This window comes from Aspergillus piperis, assembly GCF_003184755.1.
Source record: "Aspergillus piperis CBS 112811 unplaced genomic scaffold BO85scaffold_13, whole genome shotgun sequence".
NCBI lineage: Eukaryota > Fungi > Ascomycota > Eurotiomycetes > Eurotiales > Aspergillaceae > Aspergillus > Aspergillus piperis.
The window spans coordinates 479,947-502,965 of record NW_020291603.1 but is presented as its reverse complement, the minus strand read 5'-3'; the positions used below and the strand labels follow the sequence as shown (position 1 = coordinate 502,965).

General features: G+C 52.2%; 9 protein-coding genes across 9 annotated transcripts; 5 read left to right on the top strand and 4 right to left on the bottom strand.

Moving 5' to 3' along the window:
* Window positions 1-516: 516 nt before the first annotated feature.
* Window positions 517-2,758, bottom strand: BO85DRAFT_60686 (FHA domain protein). Its single transcript, XM_025665518.1, has 3 exons — window positions 1,358-2,758; window positions 1,201-1,297; window positions 517-1,137 (listed from the first exon to the last, which is right to left on the bottom strand). The coding sequence occupies exons 1-3, from the start codon at window positions 2,434-2,436 to the stop codon at window positions 544-546; spliced, it is 1,770 nt and encodes a 589-aa protein (XP_025514094.1). The 5' UTR covers window positions 2,437-2,758; the 3' UTR covers window positions 517-543.
* Window positions 2,759-6,472: 3,714 nt separating this feature from the next.
* On the top strand, window positions 6,473-9,323 carry vac8 (protein anchor VAC8). The gene is made up of 6 exons (XM_025665517.1): window positions 6,473-7,032; window positions 7,117-7,237; window positions 7,302-7,415; window positions 7,471-7,716; window positions 7,772-8,521; window positions 8,587-9,323. The coding sequence occupies exons 1-6, from the start codon at window positions 6,859-6,861 to the stop codon at window positions 8,910-8,912; spliced, it is 1,731 nt and encodes a 576-aa protein (XP_025514093.1). The 5' UTR covers window positions 6,473-6,858; the 3' UTR covers window positions 8,913-9,323.
* A 249-nt stretch (window positions 9,324-9,572) lies between these two features.
* BO85DRAFT_375022 (exosome non-catalytic core subunit CSL4) lies at window positions 9,573-10,328 on the top strand (the record flags this gene model as incomplete). The annotated part of the gene is made up of 1 exon (XM_025656149.1): window positions 9,573-10,328. One exon carries the CDS (start codon window positions 9,573-9,575, stop codon window positions 10,326-10,328), a length of 756 nt encoding a protein of 251 aa, XP_025514092.1.
* Window positions 10,329-11,068: 740 nt separating this feature from the next.
* On the bottom strand, window positions 11,069-14,883 carry BO85DRAFT_400460 (GTPase RIA1). The gene is made up of 6 exons (XM_025657124.1): window positions 14,707-14,883; window positions 14,616-14,636; window positions 13,627-14,540; window positions 12,035-13,579; window positions 11,628-11,956; window positions 11,069-11,572 (listed from the first exon to the last, which is right to left on the bottom strand). Exons 1-6 carry the CDS (start codon window positions 14,767-14,769, stop codon window positions 11,193-11,195), a joined length of 3,252 nt encoding a protein of 1,083 aa, XP_025514091.1. The 5' UTR covers window positions 14,770-14,883; the 3' UTR covers window positions 11,069-11,192.
* A 193-nt stretch (window positions 14,884-15,076) lies between these two features.
* BO85DRAFT_479104 (DUF4604 domain-containing protein) lies at window positions 15,077-16,053 on the bottom strand. The gene is made up of 2 exons (XM_025662932.1): window positions 15,762-16,053; window positions 15,077-15,710 (listed from the first exon to the last, which is right to left on the bottom strand). Exons 1-2 carry the CDS (start codon window positions 15,790-15,792, stop codon window positions 15,253-15,255), a joined length of 489 nt encoding a protein of 162 aa, XP_025514090.1. The 5' UTR covers window positions 15,793-16,053; the 3' UTR covers window positions 15,077-15,252.
* Window positions 16,054-16,177: 124 nt separating this feature from the next.
* BO85DRAFT_521448 (WD repeat PRP19 family protein) lies at window positions 16,178-17,876 on the top strand (the record flags this gene model as incomplete). The annotated part of the gene is made up of 5 exons (XM_025665203.1): window positions 16,178-16,229; window positions 16,289-16,333; window positions 16,390-16,834; window positions 16,889-17,352; window positions 17,413-17,876. The coding sequence occupies exons 1-5, from the start codon at window positions 16,217-16,219 to the stop codon at window positions 17,874-17,876; spliced, it is 1,431 nt and encodes a 476-aa protein (XP_025514089.1). The 5' UTR covers window positions 16,178-16,216.
* Window positions 17,877-18,451: 575 nt separating this feature from the next.
* On the top strand, window positions 18,452-20,210 carry BO85DRAFT_60636 (putative RING finger domain protein). Its single transcript, XM_025665516.1, has 3 exons — window positions 18,452-18,719; window positions 18,830-19,675; window positions 19,731-20,210. The coding sequence occupies exons 1-3, from the start codon at window positions 18,672-18,674 to the stop codon at window positions 19,875-19,877; spliced, it is 1,041 nt and encodes a 346-aa protein (XP_025514088.1). The 5' UTR covers window positions 18,452-18,671; the 3' UTR covers window positions 19,878-20,210.
* BO85DRAFT_479101 (mitochondrial 54S ribosomal protein mL43) lies at window positions 20,018-20,946 on the bottom strand. Its single transcript, XM_025662931.1, has 3 exons — window positions 20,844-20,946; window positions 20,703-20,785; window positions 20,018-20,634 (listed from the first exon to the last, which is right to left on the bottom strand). Exons 1-3 carry the CDS (start codon window positions 20,880-20,882, stop codon window positions 20,343-20,345), a joined length of 414 nt encoding a protein of 137 aa, XP_025514087.1. The 5' UTR covers window positions 20,883-20,946; the 3' UTR covers window positions 20,018-20,342.
* A 272-nt stretch (window positions 20,947-21,218) lies between these two features.
* BO85DRAFT_375042 (U1 small nuclear ribonucleoprotein 70 kDa) lies at window positions 21,219-22,612 on the top strand (the record flags this gene model as incomplete). The annotated part of the gene is made up of 4 exons (XM_025656150.1): window positions 21,219-21,480; window positions 21,540-21,667; window positions 21,727-21,847; window positions 21,927-22,612. 4 exons carry the CDS (start codon window positions 21,219-21,221, stop codon window positions 22,610-22,612), a joined length of 1,197 nt encoding a protein of 398 aa, XP_025514086.1.
* Window positions 22,613-23,019: the final 407 nt, after the last annotated feature.

Below are 23,019 nucleotides of genomic sequence, written 5' to 3'. Positions count from 1 at the left end.
CGGACAAACCAAAAACAAATTAAAAGGGGGCCACTACTGACTGACTGACTGCAAACGCCAACCTCCGGGTTCCAAAGAAGATGATTCCCGTGTGTGTGTACTCCAAGCCGGGTGCATTTCGCAAGGCATGGCATGGTAAGTGGTCCACTGTGTTGATGGTGAAATAGCCAGTGCCGAACGGATGGAGTGAGAGGGAGAGAGAGTGTGTGTGTGAGGGAGAAAGGATGCTGCAAATGGGTATAAAATAGGTGGAATAGGTGGGATGGAAGAGAATAAATGGGGAAGCAGAGGGGAAAGAAACAATCGCGATGCTCAATGCTGGGACTTAAGAAGCTAATAACAATGGGACATGAGAATACGGCTCGAGAATGCAAAAGACAAAAGACATCAAACCAAAGCGACAATAGGGATGCACATATCAATGACGACTCAGTCCTGTGGACTGGATGCAAGGGTTGTCCAAATCTAGAAGCCAAATACAGCGTTTGAGGAGCGGATCGGAGCGATCTATCCAATAATGTCGCGACCACACTCCTCGTTGCTTCAGGGCATGGCGGCCCGGCCGTCAAGGGCTAGGGGCCCCGAATCGTTCAAGGGCGTCAGAGGATTGTCCTCAGATGACTCCGACCGGACAGGGGTGTCCGCACGCAGGTGGGACTGGCGGGCCTGTAGAGCATTGGGTGACTGGGTCACGGACTGCCAGCCAGGGACTTCGTTATCGGCATTAACAGGGGTGCCATCATTGTTGGACGTGGGAGGGGGGGGACGCCGCGCATCATCGGATGCATCTGTGTCTTGCAGACGCATGCTCTCAATATTGGCAGCGAGGCCTGCCTCGGCCGGCAGGTTGTCATGGCGGGGTTCGTCGCCAGAAGGGGCTGGCTGAGCCTCCAACTGGGGCGAATTCGTTTGTGACCGAGATGCATCGGTGGTATCCTGCTTGTCCTCTGGCGTGTCCTTCTTCTCGTCCTCCTCGTCAAAATCGTTTGTATCATCGACCTCGGCGCTTAAATCGGTGTAGGCACGGCAGTTGGGACATTGGAACATGGGGTAGTCTGGCGTGTGGATAAGACGACTAACGCATTTGTAATGCCAGACGTGGGCGCAGGCTGCCATGAACAAACACTGGTAAGGCCGCTTCAGAACAAATTAGCTGTGTCCTGCAGTTGTGCGATCCGCCAGAAGGAGAGGGAAACAAACCAGAACAGAACCAAGACAAATGGAGCATTCCCGACATCCAGAATAATCCGCTGTATCTCCCTTGCCCAAATTCCGAATCAGACTCTCGGTGTTTTTACTGCATCGCTCATTAGCCGGTAGTCCACACACAAACAGCTTCGAGGCCAGATAATCATACTTGAATTCATTCGGCTGCTGCTGCCAGGACCGATTACACTCGATCCGTATACGGACGCAGCGGAAAATCATCTCCTCGCCTCCCCGAAAGTCAATCCCCAGCTGCACAATATCTCCATCCTTCACCGTATACAGCCGAGACGGCATGTTCGGCTGGCTCAAGCGCATGTGGTTGAGAAACGTCCCCGACGAGCTTCCAACATCCTTGATATGCCACTGGCCGTTCAGGTATAAAAACTCGCAGTGTTTCCGACTCACCACCTTCGACTTGAACCCGACCGGGGCATCGGAGGGGTCCGTTGGGTTGGCCACGGGCAGACCATCGCGTTCTGAGTACCGACCAACTCGGATGACGCAACTTTCAGACGGCAGCGTTCGCGAGACGGGGATGAAGGGCAAGGAGGGTCGGGAGCTTTGATGGGTGTCTTGATGGGGGAAGAAGCGAATGGTCGCTTTCTGCTTCGGTCGCGGGGACGCAGTCGACGGGTTCTCCGACATCACGGGGTCGGACGAGTCGAGGGCTCCCGCGTGGAGGTTGGACGAGGCCGATGGACTGGTGCCATCGAGATCGGGTCTCGCGTCCAGCGCCTGAGAGGCACCTCTGGGCCGCGCCATGGTCGTACCTTGAGCTGTCGTCTGACGGCCACCGGACTGGTTGTTGGAAGGAGAAGAGCTGGACAGGTCGGACTGGCGGGAGGAACGCAAGTCGAGCTCGAGGCCGCGGTAGCTGGGGAAAAAAACCGCACTATAGCGGGCAAGAGTGGATGGCTGCTGCTCACTTTCGGGACATGGGCCCGACGAGCGAGACCCCACAGGCGAGAGTTGCGAAGATTCGGTCCCAGTGGAGGCGGGAGAAAACCAGGAAACTCGACTGCTGAGGGTATGACGACGCGAGATGCGGGGACCGTTGGTCGACGATGACGAGGCAGGAGGGTGCGAGGAAGAGGAAGAGGAAGCGGAGGAGAAATGCTGCTGCGTATAGGCACGCAGTTGGCTCAGACGACGGAGGGGTCCTGAGGAGCGAGAATCGGATGGGAGGTTGGAGGAGGCGGAGGCGGAAACGGATGCAGACACAGACATGGGGTTGGGATTATTTGGAAAGGGAAAAAAGGGAAAGAAGAAAAAGAGAAAAGAAAAGAAACAAAGAAAGAAAAGGAAAATAAAAAGTGAATCAAATCAAATCAAGGCAAGAGTCAAATCAATCGGGTTTTGCTTCTCCTGATTTAATTCTTGGAAATTGAGTGGGAAAGGGATCGGATTTATCAAGTCTTCTGATCCTTTTTCTTTTGTTTCTTCCTTCTGTCACCCTCCTCTCTCTCTCTTATATCAACCTGCGTCGAGAGTGACAACTCGGTCGGTTGTTAAGTTAGTTAGCTGATCGGGGGAAACAGAGGTCCACGAGACGATCGCTTCTCGAATCTGCTGTTCCTGTCCACTTTCTGGTTGTCTGTCACCTCGTGCGATCGACGCGACAGCCCTAAATTGGGATCTTATTTTTTTGACAGTCCTCAAATTCTTCCGTTCAGGTTCAGTCGGGGACAGAGGAGTGAGGTTTAGAGTTGTCCGCTGCTTCGGCGCATTGCAATGGTTCGAAGGTGGATCCGGAGGCAAATCTGGGTCTCTTTGGGAATCAGGGCAGACGATCAGGGCCAGTGATGTAGGGGGAGGAGGACAATAAAAAGAAGTTATCCTTGACAGGTTCTAAGGGGAAAGAAAGGGAGGAACTAGTAAAGATAAATTGCGCACTGAACAGAAAAAGAGGGGAGGAGGAAATATCCAAGTCGAGGCTGGTGGGAAAGTGTTGCTATTTCTCTTACTTCTTCGTCTCCCTTGGGTTGGAATGCCGGAACAGAATGGCAACCATGCGAGTCAAATGGTAAGATCTTCTCCTCTGTGGGGCAAACGGAATGCGCAGGTCTGCAGTAAGTATCTAGTAGTAGTAGTGGATGTAGTACGTACTAATTCTACGACTAGAGACGACCGGTTCCCCATTCGAAGAGGGACCAGCCTGATACTTCGAGAGAGAGAGAGGCGCATCGCACCATGTCTGCTCTATCCAGAAACTCCATCCCTCCAGGGCGGAGCGGCGAATTACAGTGAGGGTCCTGTTATTAGTTGGACGAGTGAGCCTGCGCCCCCCGAAACACGGGCTACCATGGTTGCCCGTCTGAGAAGATTCCACTGGGCTTCCATTTAGCGTCAAACTACCAGTCGGGTTCGTCACGAAGTACATAGTCTAACTACAGGTCCTCGGTCCTCAAGGAACATAAATCTCCCCGATCGGAGCTGTTGTCTGACTGCAGGTCGATGGATTGACTGCAGGCATCTTTTAAGTAACTCCGGGGAGTGGAGCAAGTATCAAATTGGTCGCCCGGGTTGCAGGGCGAAAAAGCAATGCCGATGCCCTCAGCCGTTTTTCCCGGTCTGAGATCAAATAAAACGTCCGGAACATGGAACATCCTTTCTGCAGGTTTATTCCAGGAGCCTCTGTCTGACTGACAGTGGCAGTCTAGTCTCCGTCCTCCGTAACCAGTAGTTTGGCCTCTCCCCTTTGCCCCAGCATTCCATCGCCTGCATCCTGCATAGTGACCGGGATAGTCGATTTAGCACGGTGTAGATAGTAAGTAGTATCGAAGTATCCCTTTTTTTTGTATATACCTGAATCTGTACGACTGCGTCACAACTGACGCACGGAAGGGATCGATCTGTCCTGGGCAAATCCACATGGGAGCATTGAAGGGGAGGGATGATTCGATACCAGGCCATGCTATGGACGGGGATCTCGTGGGCTCCTCCGCACTTTTGCGCTGCCCATGGACATTTTAGCTTTGCGGGGCAGGGAGAAAGGAGAAGACATCATTTGCACACCGGGAAAAACTTGCTTACTGTAAGCCTCTGAGGTTTGTCGAATGGATGGTTCAGCCGGCCAGTGATTGGCATCGGGATCATGGGCCCGGGCCTTCATGTGATGCAAGCCATTTTTGATGGTGTGAATATTGAGAAGACGGTTTTTGCTCATCTCCTCTCACGTGGTCTATGTGGTGGCAACACTCATAGTCACATACACCCACTCACACACACTCTTTCTCTTTTTCTGGTGTATCTCCCTGGCGTTGCATGTAGTACTCTGAGAAATATATTGAGTATGTAGATGCACGGTAGATAAACCAGTGAGGTTGGATATGGTTTCAAAAGCACGCACAGGTAGATGCAGGGGTAAATGCGTCGCAACAAGTCTCAGCGTGGAATCCAATGCAATCTCATCACCCATCCAAGTTTCATTAACTAATCTATCCCTGTCAGCAGACAACTACAACTACTTCTACCTACTAACCAAATTAACAAGATTAGTTCCGCCACGGGCAACACGGCTGTACCCGTGACAGATCCCAGATGACTGGAATTTAAATATAATTCAGCCGTGTTGTGCCTGTACTTTTGAAGGACTGATCCATTGGCATGCCACTAGTTTTGGGGATGCTATGATGATGATGATGGTGGTGGTGGTGGTGATGGTGGAGGAGGAGGATGATGGATGGTTGACAGGTGATTGATCCAAAATAGTTAGTAGAGAGTTGTTGGTCCAAGCATGGATGTTGATCATCTTCCCCGAATGCTGTCCGGTGATCAGCATAGTCGCCTCACTGTCCACTCAGGATGCTTTTCTGAGTTAATACTACTTGCGACTGTACAAACTACATAGCAACGGATTCTAGGAACTACAGCGATAAATGATCCTGGCCCTGCAAGCTGGTAAGTAGTAGTTGTTCATTCATGCAGACGGGTAGGTAGCTTTCTTTAACATTCTTTTCCCTTTGTTGCTGCTAAAGCTTAAAATGTGTAGACCGGGCTATACTACTACTAATAGTTAGCTGCTACTACCTGGGTCTTGCTTTAGAAATCATGTACCTATGTTCAAATTCGTCACAGCTGAATCTACGGTGTAGGAACTGTGCTCTGGGGCGATGGTTAGCTTCCGAAGTGGAACCAGAGGTATTTATTTCTTGACCCCATCATGATGTTGTTGATGAGCATGCGAAAAATGAAATTGGTATAGAACGGTTGCTAATTAGTTTAATTTGTTGAGATCAGTTGATGACATGCTTCAATGTCTGCATCAAAGGTGGGAACACTCATGGGACTAGTTTCAGAATCCTAGACGATATGGCGGGAATGTGGCTGGGAATTGGGTGGAGGTGGAGGGAGGGAGAGCAAAAGAAGGTGAGGCCGAGCAACAGAGCTCTCTCTCTCTCTCACGCACTCTCTCTCATGAACTAAATGACGGGCATGGATACTAAAGGGACTAGTGACGAGTGGTTCCATCCAGAGCTGTTGCCCAGTGGGGCCGCCCGACAGAAAACGAGCAAGCGAAAAGCAAAGCAATGACGAGCAAAAGATAAACAACCGGGGGATGATGTCCCCGGTCGGGGGAATGGGACCTTCTGGTTGATAACGGCGGTGACAGATCTATACGATATAGATAGATACGTAGTAGTAGTTAGTAGTTTAGACGACAGAGTTATGAATCTAGTTGGAGCAATAGTATAGTTCAAGATTGAGTAATATCATCACCTAAAATTAAAATTAAAATGATGAACAGAATAAGGTGGTTGGTGAATTTGGGAGCTTCCCCTGCCTGCTTTTTTTCTGCGCGTTATCATTTGCCCGACTCCAAAGTGGTGCTGGCGCGGGTTCTTACTTTACCACTAAACTACAGTAACAGTAACTAACCATTACCACTGCGTGAAACTAACTCACAACCAGACTGGCTTGCTTCTTTCATCTCTGCTCACTCACTCTCTCACTCTCTCTCTCCATCCACCCATCCCAGAATCCACTCTGGTGATGAACCTCTATCCCCCTGGGTCTTCCATTCTCCGCCATCTCCCCCTCCCCTTGTCATATTGCTCTCCCCTCCATTGACTCTTTTCCATTGTATGTTTTCCAAAGAGGAAAGCAACGTGCTTAAGGGTCCCTTGAAGCAAACGGAAGCTACTTACCCAACCTGACCTAACCTAACTAACCTAACCAACCAACCTCATTCCGTCTCATCTCCCCTTCCTCCTACTTACGACAGTCGACTACTACACTACGGCTACAGCAAACCACTCCTCGTACTATCTATCCATCCATCCCTCCTCCTTCCCTCTCCCCTCTCAGGAAACCATCACGCGCCGGGCCTTGTGTTCCCGTAGCTCCCTCTGCCAGAGCCTCTCTTCCCGTCCCCTTCTTGCGTTTCCCTCAATCGCCATTCGGTCCTTCCCTCGAACTCTGCCTGCTCTTCCCCCGACCGCCTCCCGTTCCCACGTCTATTCCGCCTCCGCTGCAAGTCTTTGTTGGATGGAATAAGGGAAGGCGACTAGCTTGCTGGCACATTAAGGAGCCCGACCTGATCCTCTCCTCTCCCAATCCATTCGGCGTATCTTCCGCCTACTCTTTGCTTTCCTGTTCAAACGCTGGCGGGGCCGTCTGTTGGTCCTGCGGGCTCCCCATTCTGAAGGCATGAGCGGAATCACGAACGCCTGTCTGTCCTGCTTCTCGACAGTTGACCGATGGTGCCATATCTCAGCTTGTCTCGGCCCGATCGGAGGCCGCTCAAGGGATGGCATTTATGAAACCACTTTGGCAGACAACGAGCGCGAAGCGGTTTCCGATCTTCTGGGTTACCTTGAAAACGTATGTTCATTGCTGTCGCACCCTTCAGTGCTGATTCTACTCCACCCGGCGTTCGCTTTTTACTTACCAAGTATTCCTTGGTAGAGGACCGAGACCGACTTCTTCGCCGGTGAACCCCTTCGGGCCTTGAGCACCCTCGTCTATTCCGACAATGTCGATCTCCAACGAAGTGCCAGTCTGACATTCGCTGAAATCACGGAAAGAGGTACGGCTGATACGCACAGAGACCTTGTTGTTCCGATGGTGGCTAACATCCGGGGTATTTGCAGATGTGCGCGAGGTCGATCGAGACACGTTGGAGCCCATCCTCTTCTTGTTGCAGAGTTCGGACATTGAAGTTCAACGTGCTGCTAGTGCAGCACTAGGCAACCTGGCTGTAAATGGTGGGTTTCGCTTTCATCCATTCCTCGCGCCAGCAGGATCACTGACCGGTCGCAGCGGACAATAAGGTGCTGATCGTCGCTCTGGGAGGACTGGCTCCTCTAATACGGCAGATGATGTCACCAAATGTGGAAGTGCAATGCAATGCGGTCGGTTGCATTACAAACTTGGCTACCCATGAGGATAATAAGGCTAAGATCGCTCGATCCGGTGCCTTGGGCCCGCTGATCCGTCTAGCCAAGTCGAAGGACATGCGTGTACAACGAAATGCCACGGGGGCGTTGCTGAATATGACACACTCGGGTAGGTTGCGAAGGATCCCCAGACGGAGTGGCTCTGCTAACATTGCGATCCGTAGATGATAACCGACAACAACTTGTCAACGCTGGCGCTATCCCCGTTCTTGTTCAATTGCTCTCCTCACCCGATGTGGATGTACAATACTACTGCACTACCGCCCTCAGTAACATCGCTGTCGACTCGTCGAATCGCAAGCGCCTGGCTCAAACCGAGTCCAGGCTGGTTCAATCACTGGTGCACCTGATGGATTCGTCAACACCAAAGGTCCAATGTCAAGCGGCGTTGGCACTGCGCAACCTTGCCTCGGACGAGAAATACCAGCTCGAAATTGTTCGAGCCAAGGGTCTTCCACCCCTCTTGCGACTGCTGCAGTCATCCTACCTTCCTCTCATCCTATCCGCCGTCGCGTGTATCCGCAACATCTCCATCCATCCCCTGAACGAATCGCCTATCATCGATGCGGGCTTCCTCAAGCCCCTGGTGGACCTGCTGGGATCGACCGACAATGAAGAGATTCAGTGTCACGCCATCTCGACTCTCCGGAACCTTGCCGCAAGCTCGGATCGAAACAAGGAGCTGGTCCTGCAGGCCGGCGCTGTTCAGAAGTGCAAGGACCTCGTCCTCCGTGTGCCCCTCAGCGTTCAGTCGGAAATGACTGCTGCGATCGCGGTTCTGGCTCTGAGCGACGAGTTAAAACCGCATCTCCTTAATCTGGGGGTGTTTGACGTCCTGATTCCTTTGACGGAATCGGAAAGCATCGAAGTGCAAGGGAACAGCGCTGCGGCGCTGGGAAATCTCTCCTCTAAAGGTATGCCCCCCACCGTGTGCAAACGTGTTAACTTGCCCTCCATATACTAACACTTGTGAATGCAGTGGGTGACTACTCCATTTTTGTGCGTGATTGGGCAGACCCGAATGGAGGTATTCACGGCTACCTCAACCGCTTCCTCGCCAGTGGCGACCCGACATTCCAGCATATCGCCATCTGGACTCTGCTTCAACTTCTGGAATCAGAGGACCAAAGACTCATCGGATATATCGCCAAGTCTGACGATATCGTTCAGATGGTCAAGTCCATCTCCGACAAGAATATCGAATCGGACGAGGAGGATGCTGAAGACGGGGAAGGCGAGGTCATTGCGCTGGCTCGGCGATGCCTCGAATTCCTCGGGAATGGTCACAAGCTTGTAGAAGCCTAAACAATTCCTCCCTTGACCTTGATCCTCACCTCATCTAACGACCTGTGTATGGCTTTGGACCAACCTCTTTCACTTCCCTATTTATCTTCGACCGACTTCTTTTCTTCTATATCTGTGTTCCCACTGCCGTTCTTATCTATAAGTTGAGTCGCCTTGTGTTCCAATGTGTTGACCCATTGATGTCTAGCTGTCCAAGGTGTTAAGCGGGCATGTGCTTCGGTGTCTCTTTTGATTCGTGTCAGCGAGCATTCGGTGTGCTTGAGATCGTTGTCCGTTTGTTGTCTATAGTCACCTCTCCGAGGGAGAAATGACGCTGTGCCGACTTTTAATTGTGTCTGCGCATAATACTGTATTCACCGTTAGAGGATTTCGAGTCTATACTTGCAATACATTGATACCATGATCATAATAGCTATCGTTGTAGATACTTTGTCTACATGACCTGTCTCAGTAACACAAGATGTATACAAAGGCCTCTTGATTGGCCCGTGCTAGCTGTCCGGAAAGAGTGTTGTTCCGGCCGAGACCGGGTCCCGCCGAAAAAGAAAAGCTTTGCCAGCATCTCGCGTCAACAACTTAAGCTCGACTATCTCCGAGCCTCTCCCTTCTCTTCCTCCTTTATTTCCCTCTAATATCCAGTCTGTAAGACGCAGCGCTGGAATGGCCACTGCACTACCCACTTTGGCTATCCCAGGCCAGCGCCTGGGCTCAATTGCCTCATATGCCGCCGGTCCTGGTACACACGTGCAGAACGCAACCATCTATGCCTCCATCGCAGGCCCCGTGGTCGTTGATCAAGCGCAACCCAGCTCCAAAGCAAAGCTCATCCTGAGTGTCTCCCGCACAGGCCCCAAGAAGGCAGCTGCACCTGCACCCAGCACCAAGGCGTCCGCCAAACCAGCCACCACTGGAAAGCCCAAGCTGAGATACAACACCCTCCCCGCCGTCGACTCGGTCGTGTTGGCGCGCGTCACCCGCGTTCAGAAGCGACAAGCCACCGTGTCTATTCTAGTCGTGCTCGACGAATCTGCTAGTTCCCAACCTCTCAACCCCGCACAGACTGCATCGGACAATGACAACATCGAAGCTATTCTCTCGTCCGCGGCTAATCCAGAGAACCACAGCAACTCGGATGAACTTCGCTTCCAGGCGCTGATCCGCAAGGAGGACGTGCGCGCTGTTGAGAAAGACCGCGTCGTCATGGATGAGATGTTCCGTGTTGGGGATATTGTTCGTGGAACGGTCATCTCCCTCGGTGACCAGAGCTTCTACTATCTTACCACCGCACGCAATGATCTGGGTGTCGTTATGGCCCGCAGTGAGTCGGGTAATATGATGTTCCCTGTTAGCTGGAAGGAAATGAGAGATCCTGTTACTGGGGTTGCGGAGTTGAGAAAGGTTGCTAGGCCGTTTTGAGAGGTCTATCACCTTTTTTTCTGGGGTGAGAGGAATTGATGATACCAGCAATTATGTATGATGCGTTTGGTCTGGCCGAGCCTTGATGATGGCTGGCTAGGCTAGACTATGGCGCTCATCATTAACAACCACAGTCTACTATCTGCCACGGTATGCGCCTAGAGGGGTAGCCGGATTGGCTGAGTGACTGATCCCGAAGGAGTCAGGCCCTTGCAGCAGCAGTACCTGAGGTCGGTGCGCTCGCGCTCGCTTATGATTAGGCCGGCTCCTGCTTGCTTACAGCTTGCTTTGCTTTGCTCTGAAGAACAGTCGCGGAAGCGCGCGAGTGCATATGAACTGCCGCCGAGCAAGCATATTACTTACACTCGACATGACTGTACATAATCTCAACAGGTGATGTACTCACATCATCGGCTAGTCGTATGACATGACATGACTGCCAACCCGCATCGCGGGCATCCCAACATATTCTTGATCCTTGTGAGGGATACAAATGAAACCGCGTTCACACTTTCTGCTTTCCAGTTTGCTTCGCTACTACCCTTAGGAACGTCTTTGTTTTATTGTTTTTTTCCTCCTTAGTATACATGGCTTTGGCTTTCCCAATGCTAAGCTGTGTTTGTCATGTGAGGTAGATGGATGGTTACCGCGCAAGGTCTTATACTCACTTTGCGACCCTTGTTTAGAGCTTCCTTATTCTGATTTTCCATGTGGATTGGGAAGTATTATATACAAGGGCACACATATACCTCTATTGTAGTTAATATAATATAATTCAATTCAACTTTTTCTTTCTCTCACTAACAACATCTATATACCCCCTCAAAAAAAATTCGATGAAAGAAAAAGAACTACTACTACTTACTACTTCTTCAACGTCTTCTGCTTCTCCGCATCAATCAACTTTCTCCCCTGCACAACCAACCCCTTCCTCCGTCGCACATTATCCATATACCTCTTCGCGACATTCTCCCTATCCGCCAACTCACCCAAATCCTCCAATTCCTCCTCCGTCGCCGGAACCCAGAATGGATCTTCATCGAGCGCCTCGAAGCCCGCAAAGATCAACTGAGGCTGCGCTGCCCCGGACGTCCGCTTACGGATTTCTTCCGCGAAGCCGAATGATTCTGCCACGGGCAGTAGGGATAGGATGGTGAAGAAGGGTGTGCCTTCTTTCATTACTTCGGAGAGAATACGGCCCCGGCGACGGGTTATGACGCCGTAGACGCGGCCGAGGACTTCGGCTGTTCTATTTTTTAGTATTTGATGAGGGTAAGGGTGAAGGGGTAGGTTACGCACTCGAGGCTTGAATCTCGCAACTGTACATGGCTAGCATGATTCGAGGACTCCAGTCGAGGAAGCCCTGGGTGATGCTGTCGCGGACGAGACGGATGGCTTCGCCGGTAAGACGGCCTAGGTCGAGGTCTTCGTCGGTGGTGGTGGTGTTGATGGACACGGATTCGAGGAAGACGGCGATGCCTTGCATGGGCTCTTGGCAGAGAGGACCTTGGCCGGTTGCGAGTTGGAAGGCGTGCGCGATCTTGTCGCTGAGGTCGCGGACCATCAGGGCTTCGCGGGTGCTGGTGTCGGTGTTGATTTGGGGTTGTTGTTGGTGGGGTTCGAGGAGGCTATACATAGGTTTGTGTGTGTTAGATGGGTGAGGGTTCTGGTGATATTTTGGGGGTGGGGAGGAGGAGGGGGCATACAATTTCTCGCAGGTGTTGACCTCTGTTGCGTCGATCAGGATGTTGGGTCCAACGCGTCGTGGGCCAAAGGCTGTGATCCGCTCGACTACGTCCTTCCAGCGTCCCTTGTCGTCGGTTGCTTCGTCTTCGAACAGCTTGGCCAGTTCTTGCTTGAAGTCCTTCAGGGAGAGGGAGGTTGCTTCGCGGGCCTCGCCGGTGGCGTCGCTGGCTTCCATTTGCTGGGAGCTTTCGGCCGTGGTGGTTCCGTTGGTGGGTTGTTCTCCCTCGCCGGATTGGGTCTCTGCTGCTGTGCGCTTCTCGGTTTGCAGACGCTTGATGGTTCCCACGTGCTTGGAGATGAAGTCCGTGACGGCTTCAGGAAGTGGCACCACGCGGAGGCGTATGGTCAGTTGCTTGGATGAGGAGGTGGTCTGGACGCCGCCTCGTCCGAGCTCGGGGTTCTTGGGAGCTGCCATTTCGGGGGCGCTGATGATGGTTTCCCGGTAGGGTACGATGGTCTGACCGGTTGAGATTTCACACTTGGCGAAGCGTTCGCGAAGATCCTTGATACAACGCTCGAGATGCAGTTCACCGGCGGTTAGGATGACGTGCTCGCCGCTGGGGAGAACCTCGTATTGCGCACAAGGGTCGCTTTGCTCGAGGAGACGTAGACCAGTTACCATCTTGCTGAGGTCTGCTGGGTTCACGGGCTCTAGGGCGACTCGCACGATGGGTGGCGTGTTGAGAGAGACACCAGCCAAGTTGATGCTGCCCTCGAGCTGCGAGGACAGAGTGCCCGTCTTGAGAACGTGGCCTGCGAGACCGCCAATGCCGAAGACGACACCTGCCGGTACCGACTGAAGAGGTTCGAAGCTGCGGCCCATGAGGAGGTAGAGATCGGTGACGGTAACCTTCTGGGGTACCGGGCTGGCATGCGGGTTCTCCGGCGAGAACTTGGGTGCCAGGACGTACACCGAGTCTCCCACTGAGAGGGTTCCGGAGTATAGACGGGCAAATCCAATGAGATGTTCCGGGTCATCCTTCTCCTCGCTCTCGGCTGGTTGATCATCTGATATGGTCGTCCGTTCGAAGGCAGATGTTATGCGAGTATACTCATCTGTCTGGTCGCCGTTGGCTTCTGCCTGCATTTTGGCAATCTCCTCTCGCTTCTTGCGAGCAATCTCCCGGGCTTCGTCGGCAGACATGGTGCCACCAGCTCGCTTCTTGCTCGATCCCAGCTCGCTCTCCGGGATGGACATCATTTTACTGACGTAGGCAATGACAGGCTCATCTTTTTGGGTCTTGAAGTTGACCATAGCATCCTTCACTTTGGGATCCACGAACTGGGAGCCAGGAGATTCTTCAATCATCGCTGGCAACCGAGCTGCTTGAGCAGCTGGCGGGCTGGGAAGGTACTCGATGACGGACACCAGCACGGCAGTAGACAAAGGCAGCCACATCGAGAACAGCGTGGTCATGATATTGCGAGGATCGCGTGAGCGCAGGATGTATTGGGGAATGTTGATGTTCAGAGACTTGGTGATCTTTTCCAACAAAGCCGGGTCACTGTTCAAATTAGCAGATGTACATCACGTATATACCGGTTTACATACCCCTTTCCTGTGCCTGTGCCTGTTGTCGCCTCGTATGCCGCCCAGATACTGTCCAAGACAAGCTGAACGAACATAGGCTTCAATGCACGACCCTTCAAGTGCTTCGAACCCAGGACTCGCTTCGTTTTGGGATCGAGATAGTAATCTCCCCAGAGCACCTTTTCGAGGACAGTGCGCTTGATTCCGAGCTTTCTTTCGTAAATCGCGGCAAATTGACGGATTGTAAAAGCCCAGCCATCGACAGCACTACAGAAGATGACGTTGTTCTTCTCTGGCGCAAAGTAGAGATCTTCATCGTCTTTTTCCTCATACTCGGCCGTAGGCTCGTCATCCTGCTCCTGCTTCTTGGAGCGAGCAGCAGATTCATTAGCACGCTCCTCCATGCGCTCTCGCCATTGAAGATCCTCTTCCATCCGTTCACCCTGGTAGAAACTACCAATGACGGCATTGACCTGCTCCAGCAGCTTGCTCATATGGGAGTAAGCTTCGCTGGGACTCATCTTCAGCTCCGTGATCAGTCGATCGATCTTATTAATGACAAGGATGGGCTTCAATTGCTCCACCCAGGTTTGACGCAGCACCGTGACGGTCTGACTGCAGACGCCCTCTACGGCATCCACAAGCACCACGGCACCGTCACAAAGACGGGATGCGGTCGACACTTCACTGCTGAAATCGATATGGCCGGGCGAGTCGATCAGGTTGATCAGGTACTCTTTCGCCACGGGCGCAGCGTCTGGAGCAGGACGGCGCATCATAGAAAAGAAGAGCGAAATGGCAGAAGACTCCATGGTGATGCCTCGTAGCTGCTCATCTGGACGGGAATCCAGATAGCGGATCTTGCCCGCCAGCTTTGGTGAGATGATGCCATTGGTGGCAATCAAACTATCTGTCAAGGATGTTTTACCGTGATCCTAAATAGGTGTGAGTAGAGAGAAATTCATAGACGGATGTAGTCTGCTAGACTTGGACAAGCAGAAAGTACATACGACGTGGGCGAGAATGCAGATCTGGGATGGCTGTTAGTGATGGCGGACGGAGCAAAGATGATGATGGAAGTGGGATGGAGGGGTAACTTGCATTGCGGATGTCATCGGGCCTCCGTTGCAGACGGACGAGATCATCCACGTTAACAACAGGCATTTTGGAATATTGCTGGTGCTGCCAAACAGCTCCCAGAGTCCAAGGTAAAATCCAGGCCGGAAAGTTGCTCTTTCGTTGGGTTTCCGTGCCGCAAACTGCGGAATCTGGTAGAAAAACTCGTCGCGGGAAATGTCGAGCTTGAAGAACTTGCCTTATCCCTCGGATTTAAAGCGTGGAATTCACGCCAGACCTAGACAGTAGGAGATGTGGTTAATATACTATATGGGAAGATTCTTTTACATGGCCTTTAAAGGTTCAAGCCCTTGATTATTAATTGCTGCGATTTTACTATGACTACAGCGGACCCGAGTGCTATACTCTCTCTGTTCAATTATCGTCATCATTCTATGGTATCATCCTAACTAAGTATGTATCTACCAAAAATTGGAGGAAAAAAAGAAAGCTGAACAAGCGATACAAAATCTCTTCTTCAACCATGATAGGGTATCATTATTGTAGTATATAGTGACTCAAATCCTGTCATTATGAGTCATCTTCATCGAAGGATAGCTTGATCTTCTTCTTTTGCTTTGGTTTCCGAGTGCCTGGTTCTTTCTTTTGTACCTTCTCGGTCTCTTCACTGGGAGTGTCTTCTCCCACTACTTTGGCCTGTTTCCTTTTCCGTGGCCCTCCTATTTCGGCCACGTTCTGTTTGGAGACAGGTGCCTCGGCCTGGGTATTCGCTTTACCTTCTTCGCCCGTCGCAGGCTCTTGTGTATCTTTATTGGAGTTCTCGGTATTTTTGTTATCCTCGCCACGGACTAAGGCTTCATATTCCTCCTTGGAGATGATCTCGTTGCTCTCTTCATCAACGTAGGTAGGGCCATCGTCGTCATTGTCGTCCCTCGGTTTCCGTGGCCGCGCAATGGGTCTTTCGAGGCGACCAGAGGTATCTCCGTATTGGTTCTTGAGTCTCTGTAAGAAGGCAGGCTGCTTCGCCTCTGAAAGATGGTTAGGTCAATGCCGACAGGGAGTGGAGACAGACAACGTACCATATGCGAGGTCCTTTGATTTAAATGACATGGCTTGGTCAGCCACAGAGTCACTGTCAGCCTATCTCTATTCTATAATAGTCAAGAAAATAGCAGGACTGATGTTACGGCAGCTTAATAGCGAGCGAATGTGGGCTGTATGACGTGACGCTCCTTGTGTAGGACACCATGCACAATACTTTGTATAAAGATATTCCGGGTCAACTGTAGCGTAATAACACAATATAGATGCCTCGCTCGCAAGCTACAGACACAAACACCAAGTAGATATGAGCATGGAATAGAAATAAAAGGCGACTTGGTATACTCCGACCAAAGAAGTTGGCTGGCCCGCCAAGGAATCAGTGGGCTGCGGTGCGCTAATCCGCATCGGGCGAGGTCGAAAAGTCCAGAGGAGCCGCAAGCTTCGCGTCGAACCAACCTCGTCCTCCATCAACCAACATACATCAAATACCATGCTCTGCGCAAGTAAGTCGTGCAATGAATTGCTCTTGCAGGTCCAATTACTGATGTTTGATGTGCAACAGTTTCGGGAGAGGCACCGCAAGTGCCCGTCGTCTCGCCCAAGAGCGGTATGTCTCAACCTCGAAAGCATCGATGCGACGTAATGCAGCTAATGCTCGACTAGGCAGCGTCTTTGAAAAGCGACTGATTGAAGCCTACATCGCGGAGAATGGAAAGGATCCCGTGAATGGAGAAGAGCTCTCCACAGACGACCTCATTGATGTCAAATCCCAGCGCGTCGTCCGCCCCAGACCTCCCACCCTCACATCCATTCCTTCCTTGCTCAGTGTCTTCCAAGAAGAATGGGATGCCCTGGCTCTCGAAACCTACACATTGCGACAGACCTTGGCACAGACCCGCCAGGAATTGAGCTCCGCGCTCTACCAGCACGATGCCGCCGTTCGCGTGATTGCTCGGTTGACAAAGGAGAGAGACGAGGCCCGTGATGCCCTATCCAAGGTCACTGTCGGTGCCAGGAGTGCCGCTGCCTCCGGTGGTGAGGCTATGCAGGTTGATTCGACCGGTCTGCCCGAGGCCGTTCTGGCTCGTGTTGAGAGCACACAGGCATCGTAAGTTGCTATGTATAGGATTCTACTGCGTTTGGTATATCTAACAACCTACAGGCTGTCCAAGACACGTCGTAAGCGCCCGGTTCCGGAAGGCTGGGCTACGGCTGAAGCCATCTCCACATACAAGCCTACGGAGAGCTCCAACCCTCTTTACCCCGGCAGCAAGGCATTCGCCGTTAACTCGTCGGGAGAGCTGGCACTCATCGGCGGCGCGGACGGTGCCGTTGGCATCTATTCCATTCCCCAGAAGCAGGTTGTCCAGGACCTGCAGGCAAACGGACCAGTTACCGATGCCGTTTGGGCAGGCGAGAAGGCTATTGTGGCATCGTCTACGGGCTCTGTGAAGGTCTTCGAGAACGGCAACGAGGTCGCCAACTTCAACTCCCATGCTGGAGCCGCAACCGCGCTTGCCGTGCATGCTACTGGTGACATTGTTGCGTCGGTTGGCGCCGATAAGAGCTACGTTCTGTATGACCTTACGACGAACTCGGTCATCACTCAGATTTTCAGTGACGCATGTGAGTAGCCCGATGACAAATTGTATGTCCGGACATGACTGACATTGCATTCTTTTTCAGCTCTTCTCTCGGTCAAGATTCACCCTGACGGCCACCTGGTTGCTGCTGGTGGCGTGGACGGGCAAATCAAGATCTTCGATATCAAGACTGGCGCGTCCGCTGCCACTTTCGCCATGTCTAGCCCTGTGAAATCCCTTTTCTTCTCCGAGAATGGTGTTTTCCTGGCCGCGGTTACCCAGAACTCGACCACTGTATCCATCTGGGATCTCCGTAGCGCACAGGAGAGCAAGGTTTTGGAGACGGGGAGTCAGGTTGACTCGATTAACTGGGATTACACTGGACAGTTCCTTCTGACCGCCGGACCTAGTGGCTTGACGGTGCATCAATACACCAAGGCCTCCAAGTCGTGGTCCGAGCCCTTGCGGAGCGCGGTGCCCGCGGTTGCGGCGGCTTGGGGCTCTGCCGCCCAGACTATCGTGGCGTTGAACAGCGAGGGAGGCGTGACGGAGCTGACGGCACAGTAATTATGATACCTACTTATGGATACGGAGTGAAAATTCCATTTGTTGTTTTGTATTTCTAGCTGTCGGTGCTACTTTTCTTTTTTCTCCTTATGTGTTGTTGTTTCTTTTTCGTCACCGGCGTCTTTATTTTTTTTTCTCTCAGACCAAACCCAAAGAATAAAGGAAGGAGAAGCCACCTGGCAACAATAACGAACCCGGATTATAATGGGATTATCATGAGCATAGAAACAACCAGAATCTGAGTTGTCAGCAGACCTACTACCTACTGCTGTGATTATTGGTGATTGATGGTGACAAGTCATTCACGCAGTGATCGGGGGTGCTGGGCAAGTCGGCGGGAACCCTCATACTACTAAATTATAAGACTAAAATATATTTGTCTCCCCTCCGCAAACTGAACCACTCCGCCTGGCTCTGAATTTCCACGGATTACTACCCTGGAACTGCAAGTGCCAGAACTCTTACTAGTACTCAGTAGTACTCCCAGAGGGTCCGTCCATTCACTGAAGAGTGGCATGCTGGACAAACTCTCACGGTGTTCAGTGAGGCAAAAAGCAAGTGAACCGGAGACATGCCACTCCTGACCGCAGGGCACTCGGACCCAGACCACTTCGTTAACACGACTAAGCATGGCGTTCCACCAACCGCAAGTGAGGCCTAACACCGGCTGTTAATAACTCACTACTACCTCACCTTCTTCTTGCCATCAAACCGCCCTCCCCTCGCCCTTTTTCCCTCTCCCACCTTCTCTTCCCCTCCAACACCGTCGTCTTCCCCTGCGGATTGGTTTCCGGGATGAGTGACGATTCAGGTGTCTTGTTTGTGGGCTCTCGCCCCCGAAAGGTTCGTATCAAATCTCCCCGTCGTCCCTCGAATCTCCTCATGGAGGCGGGGTATCCCCATGCTAGATCAAGGGATTGGAGGTTCAACTGACGCCCGACTCCACCTTCCAGAGAACTCACCGCGAGATATCCGAAGTTTCTTCAGGACGTCCATCCGGAGAACCATCTTCATCATCCCTTTCCGCAACACCGGGGCCTTCGTTGCCACCGCTTCGGCGCTACCCCGGGGACGGCCTCGACCTCCGCCGACCGGCCACAACCCAGCCGTCTGAAGATGTGATAGACCTGACCGATGAGCCCGATACACCCTATCAGGATTCGTCACTGCAAGAGTCCCGTACAACGAACGAAGCTTCTCGGCCGCGTCCTCCCCGATTTCCCAGGGACATCCTCACGGAAGTGGTTGATCTAGAGGAAGAGGTGGACGATAATGACCAGCAACAACCCCCCAGCAGCCCCGAAGTCGAATTCATCGGAGCCACCGTGAGGCGGCCACAGTTGCCGCCGCCGCCACAACCACCACCTCCGCCTCCGCCGCGCAGCAATGAAGGTTTCTATATGCCCAGCTTGTGGCAGCAGATGCTACAGTTTCGATCCCCGAGACCACCTGGACGGGTTGGAGACCATAGCAGACCGGATCTATCGTTTCGAGGATTTCGGAGACATCCTCCAATAAGTGATGTGGAGTCATTCTGGATCGGAGATGGCCCGGCGGGCGCCATAGATCTAACGATCAACTTGGATGTGGATGGCCCGTTAGGATTAGACTATCAACTAACGGGCCTGACACGGCAAAGGACGCCCGCAAACGCCTACAAACCTCCAAGTCCGCCACCGGAGGGGTTCACCCGAAATGTTGCAGAGGACGATGTGGTTGTATGCCCGAATTGTGATATGGAACTGGGTACTGGTGACGAAACCAAACAGCAGATATGGGTGGTCAAGCAATGTGGACATGTACGTGATTCCCGGGTTAACGACGTTCGTTATCATCTTCTAACCTTGACCATAGGTATATTGTGGCGACTGTGCCTCGAACCGATCGTTGTCGAAGGCGAAAAAGAACGCTTCAAAAGCCAAGCCTTTCTCTAAATGCCAGGTATTCGGTTGCGGGAAGCCCGTTAGCTCGCCCAAGTCAATGTTCCAAATATATCTATAATGATGCTGCATACCATCTCTGGCGTTTGCATAGTAATAGCATGTGATGATGGTGGCGCATGGGCGGGGCTTCCTTTCTGAACTTTAACCTTGGCATTTACGAGCAACATTTTGATACCCTCATTGCATTTGTTTCGGTTGGGCGGGATTATGTTTGTGTTTACCTCTATGGCATAGAGAGCGTTTTGGGTATAGGTGGTGGTCCGGTCGGGGCCATCCATGTGGATAATGACACTCTACTTTCCTGATAATTACTTTGCTGCATACGGGGAGCGGGAGCCCATTTCATGGGATATCAAATAAAGACATTCTGTACATATGATACATATCGTTCAAACAAAGACAGAGTCGGGTTCGCAAAAGGCAGGTACACAAAACAGATGAAGTAACCCATAATACATCGAATAGGAAATGATATTTGACCCAGAAAAAGAACACCACCGTATGATCGCACAATCCCCCATCTTTACACCGACTTGTAGCCACCGTGGTACGGAGACCAGATGCCCCTGACACTCTCGTTGATACTCGTGACGGGCTTCTTGGTGCGCTTCAACTTCTCTCCGCTGGCCTGCTTCAACAGATCGGCCTTCTTGCCTATTTGCTCAGGCTCGAGATTCCGCACGCAAACCGCCTTCTCCCGTCCATTGATGTAGTGTCCCTTGATTACGGGGTGCTTGTGTGGCCGCGGCGATACTCGGATTTCGATCTGAGGGTTTGCTTTCGCGAAGGCAGGAAGGTGGTGCTTGAGGTAGGCACTATCATAAAACAAATATTAGTACTTTCGGATCAAAGATAACAACCCAACAGAGAAAGAAGAACATACACCATGCCCCGGGAGCTACCAGCCCAGTCACAGTAGTGGAAATCCAACCGCTTGCATTGTAGGATAAAGGCACCGACACCGTTCTGGATGATGAAGTTAGTCTAGGAGACACAGACGGATAAGATCCCAAAGAACACATACTCTAGCGGCCGTAACCGTCCGGATCCCTTGAAGAGGCATTGCGGCTATCTGGGATTTGTATGTTCACAGCGAAGGCGTCAACAGCTTTCCAACAATCTCGAGGGACACTCTTCGGGGACTTTTCAGGGCCGCCTCCAATACAGAGCCGTCATTGGGTGCAGCGGCAAGCTCGGCTACCGCGACTAGCGGTTCCAGAAGCAGACAAGCACCTGACGGGAGGAACGCGAAACTCCCCCCAACGCTGCTAATAGGACCAAGTGACAAAAGACCGCCATATCTCCTCTTCCCCCATCTCGTCCTTTCATCCTCGATGCCTCTGAAGGCTTTGAATTAATTTTTTTCACGTTTATTCAGAGCACTGGCTGAGGGCACAACATGACGGACAAGCTCCCCCCTCCGCTTCTGGCGCTCTTCCAACCTCGCCCGCCTCTGCGTTATGTCACCCCCATCAACCGTGCCCCAGAAGACTGCAAGAAGAGTAGCATTGGTGGTATTGCGCAGTTTCTGCCCGAGGTGAAGAAGTACGAGGAAGAGATCCCATACACGCCTACGGAAAGCTGGATCCAGCGCAAATTGCGCCAGAAGGTGGAGAAGAAAGAGAACATTAACAAGCAATTGACGGAAGGCCTCGAGAGTTGTATGATCATCGCATCTGTTCTGGGCTTTTTCTGTGCTAATACTGATGATTTGTTGCAGATGAACCATCCAACGACCAACAAGCACGAGGCGATCCGTTCAAGACGCTGTTTGTCGCTCGACTGAGCTACGATGTTAAGGAATCGGACCTGGAACGGGAGTTTGGCCGTTTCGGTCCTATTGAACGGGTACAGTCACAAGCCGAGTGGGCTTGATGGGTTACACACATGATTAACGTTGCTCCCAGATTCGCATCGTGAAAGACACCGTAACGCCAAAGGGCTCGAAGAAACCACACAGAGGATATGCTTTTATTGTCTATGAGCGCGAAAAGGATATGAAAGGTATTGCTACAGATCTAGTCGCCTGTCACTCTGGATTCAGACTGGTACCGAATCCCCGTACTTTCTTGATGCTAACCTAGTTTTCTTTTTGTCACGATTTCAGCTGCCTACAAGGAAACGGATGGTATCCGTATCAAGGACCGCCGTGTCTTGGTAGACGTCGAGCGCGGTCGTACAGTCAAGGGATGGAAGCCTCGTCGCTTTGGTGGTGGTCTCGGAGGTCGTGGTTACACCAAGGCCTTGCCTTCTCGACCTATCGGCCCTGGCTCTTTCAACGCCCCCTCTGGTCCCGGTGGCTATGGTGGTGGATTCCGTGGTGGGTTCGGCGGCAGAGGTGGTTTCAAGGGAGGATTCCGCGGTGACCGTGGATTTGGTGGGCCCCGTGGAGGTGTCGGATACCAAGGTGGTCGCAACGGATTCGGTGGAGGTGGACAGGCTCCCCCCAACGCCCCTTCAGGTCCGGGAGGCGGACGCAGCGGTGGATTCGGTGGTGGTCCCCCTGGTGGTGGCAGATTCGAGCGTGAACCCCGCGGCGCTACTGGCAGCAACAGAGAACCCATCAGGCCCCGGGACGGGTTTGGCGACCGCGATCGTCGAGACCGGGATCGGGACCGCGACGGTGACCGTCACCGGGACCGTGACAGGGATAGCTATCGCTACCGTGACCGGGACCGTGAACGCGACCGCGATCGTGGTGACAGGTACGGAGGCCGGGGCGACGACTACGGGCGGAAGCGATACCATGAAGATGATTCGTATGATGATCCCCGTGCCAAAAGAAGATACTGAACGTCTGTCCGCGAAGGATATCCCCATTCCAGTGTTCAGTGACGGGTTTGCTGGTGGGTATCATTAACTTGGTCCTTCTCTTGTTATACCTCGTTGCAGCAATGGGTAAGGCAAGGTCAAACAAGGCTCAAGCTCCGTGCTATATCGGACTTCAACCATCGTATAACTCACAACAGTTGAAGTGCTCCGTATGCATCATCTTTCCTTCGTAATCCTGGTTACGTTACGAGATATCCATCTTCCATTTGGAGCAGGCAGGCGCAAATTCCCCCCCTCGAAGGTCGATTTCCCGCCGTTGCAGCAGACACAGATACGCGCTGTTTAACGGACACACCTCTTTCCCTGCCTGTCACGCTCATGCTCTTTTACTCTCTTGTCTTTGTTACTACTCGTGTCCTCTTCTCTTT